Consider the following 13,538-nt stretch of genomic DNA (forward strand, 5'->3'; position numbering starts at 1 on the left):
TAGTGAGAGTTCAATCCCCTTTCATATGACTTCATGCAAAATCTCCAGCTTTTCCTTTCCTACACTTTTAATGCTATAAGTCAACTTCAATATCACTGTCACACCACAACTCATTTATCACAACAATTCTTTCATCAAAACTGCTCTGATTTTCATCTTCATGTTTTCCATTCATCAACTTCTTATTCAGTGTGTTTAGAAATGTGTTAGTGACTATAAACCACTTCACAACTAACAAAAAGCTTTTTATTCCTTAAAACTATACTTTTTTATTCAGTTCAAACAAAAACACATTTACATTTCTGTTCAATTCTGTGTTTTTAACTGCAAACTATAGAAATTAATTGAATTCCAGAATTGAATGATGAAATATTCACACTCTGACATGCTAATTAGATTAGCCTGCTATATTGCAGTGTTTATTCGCTAGCTGGATATGCTGCAAGTCAGATCTAGTAGATGTCATTAGTGTAAATATAGAAACAGTTTTTATAAAGTTTTCTCAGATTTACATTGGAGTTCCTCAGGTTTCATTCAGGATTCTCTCGTTTCTTTTCTTCTTCTCAGGACTTTGTTTTATAATCTCAGCTTTAATTCAATATTCTCACTTTTGAAATGAGTGAATGAAGGTTCATTTTAATATTAAATCCTATTAAACTATAGATTCAGGATTCGAGATTTTTTTAGCTTTCCAGAATGAGAAAAAGTTTATATTTTATATTTTTCATGCTTTAATTTGCTGTTTTTCATATTCTGTAACAATCATCTATTTTTATACATTGAATGAAATAAAAGTGCTTTGATTATTTTCACTAGAATGTGATGATGTGTGTTTGAGTTGAGTGAGTGGATCTTGTAGTGATGAATCTGTGCTTAATGTCCTTCTAGAGCATTTCAGGCAGTAAAAAAGAAAGATATATTTATCTACTGATCAGACGGTTATGAGTTCAAAACCCAGCACCAACGTGAACTCGACCCTGAACAATTCAGAACTTTACACACACACACACACACACACACACACACACACACACACACACACACACACACACGCAGCCATTGTTTACAGTCAGGACCGGCTGATCGCCCTCTGACCAGCAGCTGCTGACTTTTCCTACGTACTTCTGGAGAAGCTCCAATAGGAAGGGATGGTGATGTGTATGTGTCAGGTTTCTGCTGCTCCTGGCTATTGCTCTGCTCGCTGTGTTGGGGAGAAAATTCGAAACTCTGTGACTTTCATGGTTGAGTTTTCCAAGCTGCAGCCATTTCTTTGTAGTGTGCTTTTTTGAATTGGTAGGTCCACTTCAAAAGTGGTTTCCTTGAGGTCACATTCATAAAGTATAGTCTATAGCACACTAAGATCTGCTCCATTAGCGCATCATAATTTCTGGTATCTTTTTTGGGAACGTTATAAAAGTCTAACTGAACACCAGAGGGAAACAAAGCCGTTAGCCAATTTTCCCACATAGCAGTGTGCTCAAACATGTGCAGAAAAACTTCTGTCTCATTGTTTGTTGACATCTTGGTGAACAGCCACCGCACCTCTTGGGCAGGATTAAGGCCGCCTGGAGTCTGGCAGCTAGCTCCTGGGTTACTCCTTGTTGTCAGATGGTCAACTTCAGGTGATGCCTGATCAGGGCATTCATGGTGTGACGCAAGGGAAGGGAGTGAAGATTTTTGGTGAGAGTGTAAATGTAAAGGGTTGAGGAAGGATTTCATCCTAAAAGTTCAGCTATTTTTAAAGAGTGATGGTTACGCTGGTTCATGATAATGCTGGAGTTGAGACTGAGGAGTGGTGTCATCCTCATTGCTGCTGCTGCTATTGTCTGTACAGAGAAAAAAAGAGACACCTGGCATTAGTAGATATGTTTTTGTTCTCCTCAAGCAGCTGCTACAGCTCTTCTTTTATACTCTGACATCTGATGCTGGCTTTCCGCAACACAAGTGCTGAAGTGCTAAAGTGGCGCTGTCCATTCAGCACCATGCTGGCAGGCATGTTAGTAGCATTTTCTGTCCATCACAGGGCAGACAAGGATTGCATTATGAATGGTAGGTTGAAAAGATAATGTAACTCTGGTCACATCATGATTAAGGAACGTGTCTTGGACATTGAGTTGTTGGCTGTGGGAACTCCCCAGCTGTTCTGAGAATGTCAGAAGCCAGCCACGAGAGGCTGGTTCCCCGATCAGTCTTCTGGGCAGATGGGGAGGCCAGGCTGTTAACTCTCCCACAAGATGTGCCTCAGAGTGCAGCTTCCCTCCTGCGGGTGTCTCCCTCCATTTCCACCCGAAAGATTGCTGTGGATGAAGGAGACTCGCTGCCTCTCAGGCGGCCCCAATGGCTGCAGGCTCAGAGACAGAGGGTTTCTTCAGAAAGGGCAATCCGTTCTTGTGGCAAGCCCTTCGGGCCTTAAAAGTATGGAAAGAACCTACATTACTGTCCCAAGGCCCCATCCTGGGAGCTTCTTGTCATCGTGCACAGCTAACCACGAATACATCCCTCACAGGGTGGGGAGAAGTCATGAGTGCCCGCTCCGCCCAAGGTTGGTGGGACAAGTCACATCTTTAATGGCACATAAACTGCCTGGAGATGGTGCCCGTTTTCTTGGCACTGGAACACTTTCACTGAGACCTGAGAGGTCGCCAAGTTTTGGTCCGTACAGACAACATGTCGGTGGTCTCATACATCAACCACCAGGGGGGTCTCCAGTCTTGCCCCCTGTTCAGGCTGGCACCGCAGATCCTCCTATAGTCTTTTTATTGAGAGTAGTTTACTTCCTGGCCCGGTTGAACTGGAGAGCAGACGCCCTTTCAAGGCAAGGCCCGAGGCCTGGGGAATGGAGGCTCCACCCTGAGGTGGTGGAGCAGATATGGCAGAGATATTACAGAGCCCCAGTGGATCTTTTTGCGAATAGGAAGATTTGCACTGTCCCCTAATATTCTCTCTCTCTCATCCAGCCTGAGGCTATGTCTGTACGCCTTCCCCCTATCGCACTGCTCCTGGGAGTTCTAGAGAGAATCTGCAAAGAAGGAGCTCATCTACTCCTGGTGGCACCTCGTTGGCCGGGCAGACTGTGGTTTACAGACCTGCTGTTCCTTCTCGAGGGACCTCCTTGGGAAATTCCTCCCAGGAGGGATCTCCTCTCACAGGCAGGAGGAACAGGCAGGGGGTGCAGTTCCTAGCAGCTGGTCTCTCTACTGAGGTAGTAGAGACCATTCTCTATTTCAGAGCTCCCTCCACAAGAAGGTTGTATGCCGCTAAATGGCATCTGTTCACCACACGGTGTGCGCACCACCAGTTGGACCCAGTTAACCGCCCGGTTGGTTCAGTTCTGGAGTTTCTGCAGGAAGAGTTTGCCACAGGATTGGCTCAGTCAACTCTGGAGGTTTACATGTCCGCTATCGTGGCTTATTGTACCCTGCTAGCGAGGCAGTCGCTGTGGAAACACCATCTCACTGAGGACCGGGACACGACCCAGAGTGCTTTTGTGGAACTTGGCCGTTGTGCTGGTGGATCTATCTGATCCCCCGTTGAGCCCTTGGCCCTTGGCTGTCGTTTAAGCCTGCTTTTCTCTTGGCAATTTCCTCCCTTAAGATGGTCGGGGACCTTCAGGCTCTTTCCATGGTATTGTCTCTTCTGGAGTTTGCCCATGGCATGGCCAGCGCTATCCTTTACCCTAAACCGGGGTATGTGCCATAGGTGCCTGCGGCTCTCTCATGACCTGTCGTTTTGCAAGTATTCTGCCCTCCTCCTTTTCTAGCTGGTAAACAGGAAAAGCAAACTCGTCCAAACACTGGACATGTACCTCCACAGGACGAGTCCGTGGAGGAAGTCAGAGCAGCTGTTCGTCTGCCATGGCCCTCATAGGAAAGGTTTCCCAGGTAATAAGCAGACACTTAGAAGATGCATTGTGGATGCTATTTGTGTGTATTATGAGTCCTCTGGAACCCACTCCCTTCGGAGTAAAGGTTCATTCCACCCGGGGTATGGCAGCCTCCACTAGTCATTTGTAACGCTGTGAGCTGGTCTACCCCGCTGACCTTTGTCAGGTTTTACGACCTAGACATTAGTGCCACTCCCGGCTCCTCTGTCCTGCATACAGGTTGTGCTCGGACACACTAGGCAGGGACTGGTCAGTATGGCATGATTGGACACTCGTTCCCAAAGCATTTTCGACACAGCTCAAGTTCCTGAAAGAGAACGTCACTAGGCTACATATGTACCTCTAATTCCCTGCAGCGCTTACCTTTTCCTGTTTCCTTTTTTTTGCTATTGTGCTCCCATTTTGTAGCTAGCTGGTTCACGAAGATGTTTCCATAGTGTTTTTGACGCAGCTCTCGTTCCCTCAGGAAACTAGGGTTACATACGTAACCTAGTGAGGTCAGAAGGATCTGAATGGTGACTTGGTCATAGGCTACAGGTCATTAAATCTCATCCCCACATTATTATTATAGGTTTTTTTTAAGTAATTTATGTTTTTACTGATTAAATAAAACAGTTGACTCATACTTTTAAACCACATACTTTTAGTCTGTGTGTATGTATGTATGTGTGTGTGTGTGTGTGTGTGTGTGTGTGTGTTCCAGCCCCCAGCTCCATCAGACTGGTAGGTTCTGGAGGAGACTGTGCAGGAAGGCTGGAGGTTTTCCACAGTGGTTCATGGGAGCAGTGTGTGATGACTCTTGGGGTATTGAGGATGCAGATGTGGTGTGCAGACAGCTGCAGTGTGGACGGGCCCTTAGTACCCACACACCAGCCTGGTTTGGTCCTGGAACTGGGTCCATATGGCAGAATGAGGTGGAGTGTGAGGGGAATGAGACGTCCCTGTGGAACTGCAGATTTCAGCTGTGTGAAAAGGGTGAATGTGGACACCAGGAGGACGTAGGAGTCGTGTGCTCAGGTACAGTGTGATGATTGTTGTAAAGAATTGTCTCTCAGTCTACATGTGTTTTTACTGGGACCCTTGAACAGTTTCATAAAGAAATATTGGCTGAGCATATTTCTGTGATTCTATGAACACAAGATAACCATCACAGAGATTTATTTCAATGACATACAAAATAAAAAGCACCAAGAGAACCTCCAGTGTGAGAGCCATTTTGATAACCGAAGCGAAACTGACATGTAAACCAAACACACCTCATATTTTTCTGTGTTCGGAGATGACCCACTCATTCCAGTGAGCAGGGAAATGGTCATAGTCATGGTCAGGTTTCTTTACAATCATTTGACCACCTGTGCATTGAAGATGAACTGATCAGCAGCAAATGGCAGCCTGGGAGGTCTTAAAGATTTCAAGCACATGGGTGAGATTCCACATAGAAGACACATTGTTGTTTTTAAATGACTATACAGGTTATAAAGCCTACAGTAAGAATCCAAAGTGCTGTGCTGCACTTCAAAAGTATATTCAGCTGTAATCTTTAAAAAGAGGACGATTCCAATTTCTCAGTTTTTTTCTGAACCTGGTAATGAGGTGACGTGCTGTTCACATGTCCACAAGAAAGTACAATGGTACAAAGGGTGAAACAGAACGATGGTTAATGGTTAATGAAATCTAATGTTTATAAAGTAAAGCACCAGATGTTCATTAAACTTGTGATTATGTAATTGTGGAATGATGTCAATTGAATGAGACTTTAATATCAACAGAAAGAATGTTTATACATGAAATTTATACTCTGATAAAGTCATCCTTCTCCCACCAGAGTTTAAAGAGATCCGACTCACGGGGGGCTGTAAGGGGAATCTGAAAGTGTTCTACAATGGAACCTGGGGTAATGTGTGTTACAATCAGATGGATGATGAAACAGTAAACATGGTGTGTCGAGAGCTGAACTGTGGAACAGGTGGAAGTCTGATAAACACTGAAGCTCGAGTAAAATCTGCTCCTAACTGGCTGGATTATCTGAAGTGTAGGAAACACGACTCTAATCTGTGGCAGTGTCCATCTTCACCCTGGGGACAGAACAGATGTGATAATAGTAATGAGGTGGCACATATTACCTGCACAGGTGGTCCACAAGGTACACAAGAAAATTGCTCCTCATTTCCCTCTTAGAAACATTGATCAAGTAAAGATCTATAAAGAAAAGCTGTTTGTTCTTCATTTGTATTTATTAAAGACAGAAGATATTTTCTAATGTGTTGATAAAATAATTTTCTGAGGACGTTAATGTGGTTCCTCATATAACCACCCTGAGATGATCTGAACTTCTTCACATTTCAAAATCAAACCAACAGTGATAAAATCATTAAAGAGAATTTAAAGCTGATCTTCCTGCTTCAAATTCTTTAATTCATCAGACAGATTATTAATTTATTTATTACACGTCAAAGGAGACATTTCAGGATCTTCAGTAAATATAAGGTTTTATCTTCATTGTGTTGTAGTGAGGTGTGTGACTGGAGATGTTATTCAGCGTTGGTGTGTTTCCTCATGTGTGATGTGTGTGATGTAGAACACTGGTCTCTCAGGCTGAGTGGAGGAAAGGGAAGCTGCTCTGGGAGGTTGGAGGTGTATTATAACGCTACATGGGGCTCCGTTTGTGATGATCAGTGGAACATCAGTAACGCTCAGGTGGTGTGCAGACAGCTGGACTGTGGGTCGGCGCTGAGTGCTGATAGGTTTGGTCCTGGTGAAGGGACTGTCTGGCTGAACAGAGTGAAGTGTCGAGGGGATGAGATTCACCTGTGGGACTGTCATCATTCCCTGAAGAAACACACTGACTGCTCTCATGCTGGTGAGTGACTGAGACACAATTATGATCATTTACCTTTCTAAATGGAGAATTTTATTACTTGAATCCAAACTTCCTCCAGAAAATGTGATTAGTGGTGAGAGTAGGGAGCAGGTGGAGAAGATCCTGGAGAGGTAAATATATATGCACTGGAGAGAAGGGGAATGAAAGACAGTAGGAGTAAGACAGAGTACATGTGTGTGAATGAGAGGGAGGGCAGTGGAGTGGTGCGGTTGCAGGGAGAAGAGGTGGAGAAGGTGGAGGAGTTCAGGTACCTGGGGTCAACAGTGTAAAGTAATGGAGAGTGTGTTAGAGAAGTGAAGAAAAGAGTGCAGGCAGGGTGGAGTGGGTGGAGAAGAGTGATAGCAGGAGTGATTTGTGATAGAAGAGTATCTGTGAGAGTGAAAGGGAAAGTTTATAGGACTGTGGTGAGACCTGAGATGTTGTATGGATTAGAGACAGTGGTGTTGAGTAAAAGACAGGAGGTGGAGCTGGAGGTAGCAGAGCTGAAGATGTTGAGATGTTCGTTGGGAGTGACGACGATGGACAGGATTAGAAATGAGTTTATTAGAGGGACAATGCATGTAGGACATTTTGGAGACAAGGTGAGGGAGGTGAGATTGAGATGGTTTGGACATGTGCAGAGGAGGGACATGGGGTATATCAGTAGGAGAATGCTGAGGATGGAGACACCAGGAAGGAGGAACAGAGGAAGACCAAGGAGGAGGTTTATGGATGTGGTGAGGGAAGACATGCAGGTAGTTGGTGTGAAAGAGGCAGATGTAGAGGACAGGGGGGTATGGAGACGGATGTTCCGCTGTGGCAAACCCTAATGGGAGAAGCCAAAAATAGAAGAAGAAGAAAAAGAGGAAGAGGGAGAAGAATCCAAACTGCCTCCACTCTCCCGCTCCACTTGTCACATAATCTGCCTAAATACAATTTATTTAAAAAGATATGACAACATAAAACATTTATAATTTACTCCATGATTATTCCATACATATTAAATTGTATATATATATAATTATAAATAGATAATATTAATATGAAAGAATGGGGTATAGTCACTTTTATATATATTACTTTATGATAAAAATCTTCTACACTCCAGAAGGTGGCAGCAAAGTGCTTCTAAACTTACAGTTACTGACCTTCTCAGGTGCAGAGGGTCAGGATTCATCTCAGTCCAGCATTTACAACATCGTCACGTCCCACCTCATGAAGACTGTGGACCTTTAAAGAAGTAGATGCCGACTCAGCAAACATCCTGTACCATCTAGAGACGTACCAGCACCATTTGTATTTCACTTCATGTGGAGTTTGGACGTTTGGAGTTTGGAAGCTGGTGTTGGATCTGTGATGATCTCAGATGTTGAGCTATTTTATGATTTGCTCAGTAGCTCCTAGCTCCATAATCTTATCTGACTGTATAAGTCTGTAGAAAGATCATCAGTCATAATCACACACTCCAGTGCTCATGTTAGTTCTCACTCTCCAGTGTTCTGTAGTGTTTAAAGACTATAATCACACTCTTGATGTCACCAAATGAGGATGAGGTTCTGCTTTTGAGTCTGGTTCCTCTCAAAGTTTCTTCCTCATAACATCTAAGGGAGTTTTTCCTTCACCACAGTCACCCCAGACTTCATCATCAGGAATAAACACGCACCATTCACCTTCATTCTTAAATTCTGTAAAACTGTTTTGAGACAATGTCCATTGTGAAAAGCGCAATAGAAATAAACTTGACTTGACAACATGAACATGCTACAGTCATGTACAATCATGCTACAATAAATAACTTCAACCCCAGCCATTAGGGTTGCACAAGCCAGTGCACTCTTAGTGCCGGTCCCAAGCCCGGATAAATGGTGAGGGCGGAGTTAGGAAGGACATCCAGCATAAAAAACGTGGCAAATTGAACATGCGGATCATGAATACGGATGATCCGCTGTAGCGACCCCTAATGACCCCTAATATATATATATATATATATATATATATATATATATATATATATATATATATATATATATATATCTCTGCATTTGTCAGTTTGCACACTGCTGCTATTTAAATTTCTGGTTGATACTAAACTGCATTTTGTTGCTGTATACCTGCACTTTGTAATGACTGTAAAGTTGTATAACTTTCTTTCAGCTTCTTCCATTAGGGTCACCATCCATATTCATGATCCGCATGTGCAATTTGGCACAATTTCTTCTCTGGGAAAAGCGGATATATATATCCGCTTTTCCCAGAGAAGAAATTGCACCACTGTGCAGAAGAATATGAGGGAAATATGAAAGAATATGAATGAAGACAGATATAAGAACTAATTTAAAAAGGGAATAAAAACTGTGTAATCATTTACATTTGTGGCATTTAGCAGACGCCCTTATCCAGAACGACGTACAAAAGTGCTTTGAGTCTTTAGTAATGAATAAATCTACACTGTACACAAGATTACAAACTTAATATAAATATAACTCGAATTCTACAAACTTGGAAAGTGCTAATTTAGGTATTTCAGGAAGAGGTAGGTCTTCAGTCGTCGCTTGAAGATAGTCAGGGACTCTGCTGTACGGACATCTAGGGGAAGTTCATTCCACCACCTCGGTGCCAGAACAGAGAAGAGCCTTGAAGTGTACTTACCTCTCATTCTGAGAGAAGGAGGTACCAGTGGAGCAGTGCTGGAGGATCTCAGACAGTGTGGTGCAGTGCGAGGTGTGATGAGGTCACTGAGGTAAGATGGTGCTGGTCCATTTTTGGCCTTGTAGGCAAGCATCAGTGTTTTGAATCTGATACGTGCAGCTACTGGAAGCCAGTGGAGGAGCAGCAGTGGTGTGGTTGGGAGAACATGGGCTGATTGAACACAAGTCGTGCAGCTGCGTTTTGGATCATTTGCAGTGGACGAATAGCGTTCAGGGGAAGACCTGCCAGCAGAGAGTTGCAGTAGTCCAGTCTTGAAATGACAAGAGACTGAACAAGCACCTGGGCAGCCTGTATGACAGAAATTGTCGAATTGTTTAATAGTCGAATTGTGTAATCATATAGAACAGTCCATGTTCAGAGTCAATGTTCTGGGTTCATGTTCTGGAGCACAAATCCTTTCAGATTTATTTTAAGAAATTAAAATTACAATTACAAAATGCTCTGGAATAATTTAGTTGAAGAAAAAACTTTATTTTAGCATCAATCATCTACAAGTCGTGTAACAGAGGTGATGGTGGATTCACAACTTAACTCAGGAACATGGAAACCTGAGCGTGAGCAATAACAAGACAGAGGGTAGTGCAAAATTAGTCTACAACACAATCAGATAATTAGCTGTGGATGTGAAACAAGAAGGTGCAGTGGCTGATGGGAAAGTGGTTCCCTAATTCACCTGAATCCACTTCAGATTTTCTGATATTTCCAGATATTTATTTTTACTTTATTTCCTTTTGTCTTGCTCAGGTTACTGTAAATGTTTTTATATTTAAATAATAAAAATCACTATTAAAGCCCAGGACCTGGAAAAGTCACGCTGGTGTTATATAAATGTTACATTTGATGGGCAGAGAGCTATAAAATAAAGTCCAAAACAGAACTCAATCAATAAATGTTTAAAACAAATCAAATTCAGGGCAAAAAAAAGAACAAAAGGGACAAAAGGACAATACTAATGAGTTCTAAAAGACACCAGGGATGTTATAAATGCTGGGAAATGAAATAGATTTAAAAATCTCTTGCACAATAACTTTATAGAGAATGGAGGAGGTGAAGAAAAGACTCCTGATGTCAGTTCAGTGTCCTGAGTGAGTTTAGTCATTGAGAGTTCATGCTGTGCTTCTACAGACTCATGAACTTCCTGTCCAGTGGATGAAGGAAAGCAATTAGTGCACTTTAATGACCTTCAGACTGTGGAAAGTCAGTTCCATACACACAACTATCACTGAGCTACTTAATGTCACTAGAGTTTTATCAGGTTCTGTTCACACACCAATTAAACAATCTATAAGCTTTTTCTAATTTTAATACAGTCACCAGCCAGAATCACTTATTATACATAAATAATATCAGCTGAAATTGTATTATTTATATATATATATATTAGATGCAGGTTAAAAAATGTCAGCTTTAAAGAATATACTGGGTTTCATTACTGCAAACGCCGTCAGAATGTTGAGTGAAATTCTTAATTAATATTAATTGAACAGTGTTGAATTAAATGATATTTAATTGTTTTAATTAGTAAAAGGTTTAAATCATTTATTTTAAAGGTCAGAAGTAGATCATTTATAAAAGGATCCAGTTTTATTTATCGCTTTATTTTGTTTATTTACATTTTTGTCTCTATTTCTATTGATGTTTTAGTAGCGGCCCCTAGCGGTGGGTTTCGGAGGTGCAGGCGGAGTGAGAGGGAGCGGCAGCAGGGAGGAATCACAGCGCTCCCGGATCCCTGCACTCCTTCATCTGCCCCAAAATATCCTGCGCGACAGCGTAAATCTGGACAAATACCTGGAGAAACATCTGGAAAAACATCTAGAGAATCATCATCTGGAGATATCTGACCCGTCACTCTCACTGTTTCCAGGCTCCAGTCCAGCGCGTCTGTGTCTCAGGTGAGAGAAAGGATTCGGCTCACATCTCATCATCTCATCCTCCTCCTGACCCTCAGCTCTCCTGCTTCTGATGCAGCGCTCACATGTTCTCCTCATGTTCCACGGCTGCAGGTGGACACCTGTGTGCGACATCTCGATTTACATCAACAACGGGTGTGGAATCGGCTTTCATTTAACCCGCGTGTGTGTGTGTGTGTGTGTGTGTGTGTGTGTGATTTGTTTATAGCTTAAGGTGTAATGTTGATGTGATGCGCTTCAGATGAGTTTCTGATGATTTGTGATCTGATCAATGAGACCAGGATCAGATGGAAAGTGCAGCAGATTGCAGAGCCGCGCGCGCTTCTCTTTATGGGTGCTGTCTCTTTCTCTTCATCTCTCTCTCTCTCTCTCTCTCTCTCTCTCTTGCACACTTGATTGCTCATGTTGAACAGATTGAAAAAGCTCAAACACCAGAATGAGGTTCAGATGCAGAGGAGATCCTGAGAATTGAACCTGCATGTTGAATTGAAAGCAGAACTGAATGACTGTGTGTGTGTGTGTGTGTGTGTGTGTGTGTGTGTGTGTGTGTGTGTGAATGAGACACACTGCATTGTGTGCTACATGTAATAATCCTAACGCCCTTATTTTCACTCCTCGCTCTCGGTTTTGTTCCCTCAGGCAGGAGTTCAGTCACAGCGAAGACGTCCACATAATCCAGACTTTAATCAGGTTCGAGCATAAAAACCACAACAGCCACAAAAACCACTGATCTGCTGCAGGTCCATCAGTGTCCATTACTCTTAGCAGGAGTGAATGAAAATCCGAGCTGAAGATCTACACAGGGTTCAGGAGAGATCCTCAGGGTTCCAGAACCATGAATAAATCACAGAAAAATGTTGGAAGTAAAAGGTTCCTCAGGAAGGAACCCTCTGAGATGTAAGTGTCTCACGTTACTGAGTTGCTCTCAGAGTTCGGTCTGTACAGTGTGGATTTGGAAATAAAATTGTAGAGACGAGACGTAGACACAGATTTAAACACTGTTACAAGTTCTGAGTGTTACACATAAGGGGTGGAGCTTATCTAGAACAGAGGCGTGTCTCAGTTCTGCTCGAATTTGGACACGTTCTTTGAGTGAGGAGCAGCGAGAACTTCATCAGGGAATAATATAATTTTTTTTTACATGTGTGAGGAGAAGCGTGTCCATCAGAGACACCGAACATCTCCATGTGTGAAGCAGATTCATGGAGTAAATGTGCTTATTCTTCAGTCCAATTTATATGCACATGTGAACCTCTGATGATCTTCTGCTCCATCTTAAAGAAGAGTTTCCTCCTTTGCACTACTGTGGTTCTAAACTGGGTGTTGAAAAATGAATGATGTTTGGATGACATGAGTAAACGAGTAGATGAGATGGGTCTTCCCGTCTCCATGGATCTGTGCATGAGGAGGATGTGGAGTTGAGATTTCCACATGAATGTGTCAGTGATGTGAAGAGAGTCCTCTGCTAGATCATTAAATTCTCCTCCTTTTCTCTTCTCACATTCCTTATCCCATCATCTCCTCTGCCTCTGTAAGAACTTTCAGGTCTTACAGCTCTTAGAACATCTGGAATCACATGTTTGCTAACTGCACTCTTTTAGTTACAAATGAAGAAGCTGCAGATTTCTGGACGCTCGGTTTGTGTGTTTGCACGTAAACACTATTTTTCCCCCAACCGTAGGGGTTCTTCAGTTATTCCACTACAGGAACCTAAAGAACCTGCCTGAATATACACTACACACATACACACACTCCTGAATATACACTACACACACATACACACACTCCTGAATATACACTACACACACATACACACACTCCTATATACACAAATGAATGAAATGTTGGGCAGAATGTACAGTAATGATATAAAGATACATATATAAATGTAGTGCAGATGTAATGAGTAATAGAAAAGTATGTAATATGTACATGTATTGGGTATGTTTTGTTTTGTGTTTGTGTTTGTTTTGTAGTGATTAGCGGTGTAGTGTAGAGTTGACAGATTGAGGTCTGTTGGTGAGAAAGTTCAAAATCCATCTGCAAGTGGAGATGCAGATACCCAGGTCACTGAGCTTAGTGATCAGTACAGTGGGGAGGACTGTATTGAACGCAGAGTTAAAGTCAATGAACAGCATTCTGATGTACGTGTTGCTTTTATCCAGGTGGGTGAGAG

General features: G+C 42.5%; 1 protein-coding gene across 1 annotated transcript; it reads left to right on the top strand.

Annotated features, from left to right (window-relative positions):
* Positions 1-4,645: 4,645 nt before the first annotated feature.
* On the top strand, positions 4,646-6,751 carry LOC124401095 (antigen WC1.1-like). The gene is made up of 4 exons (XM_046873077.1): positions 4,646-4,900; positions 5,709-6,026; positions 6,462-6,586; positions 6,617-6,751. The coding sequence occupies exons 1-4, from the start codon at positions 4,660-4,662 to the stop codon at positions 6,749-6,751; spliced, it is 819 nt and encodes a 272-aa protein (XP_046729033.1). The 5' UTR covers positions 4,646-4,659.
* Positions 6,752-13,538: the final 6,787 nt, after the last annotated feature.

This window comes from Silurus meridionalis, chromosome 18 (assembly GCF_014805685.1).
Source record: "Silurus meridionalis isolate SWU-2019-XX chromosome 18, ASM1480568v1, whole genome shotgun sequence".
Lineage (NCBI taxonomy): Eukaryota > Metazoa > Chordata > Actinopteri > Siluriformes > Siluridae > Silurus > Silurus meridionalis.

Excerpts from the sequence above, each read along its gene's own strand:
- LOC124401095 (XM_046873077.1), top strand. The coding sequence starts at position 4,660 with ATGGGAGCAGTGTGTGATGACTCTTGGGGTATTGAGGATGCAGATGTG. Across the intron at positions 6,027-6,461 it reads CTGCACAGGTGGTCCACAAG|AACACTGGTCTCTCAGGCTG; the intron begins GTACACAAGAAA and ends TGTGTGATGTAG. Across the intron at positions 6,587-6,616 it reads TCAGTAACGCTCAGGTGGTG|AGTGCTGATAGGTTTGGTCC; the intron begins TGCAGACAGCTG and ends GGGTCGGCGCTG.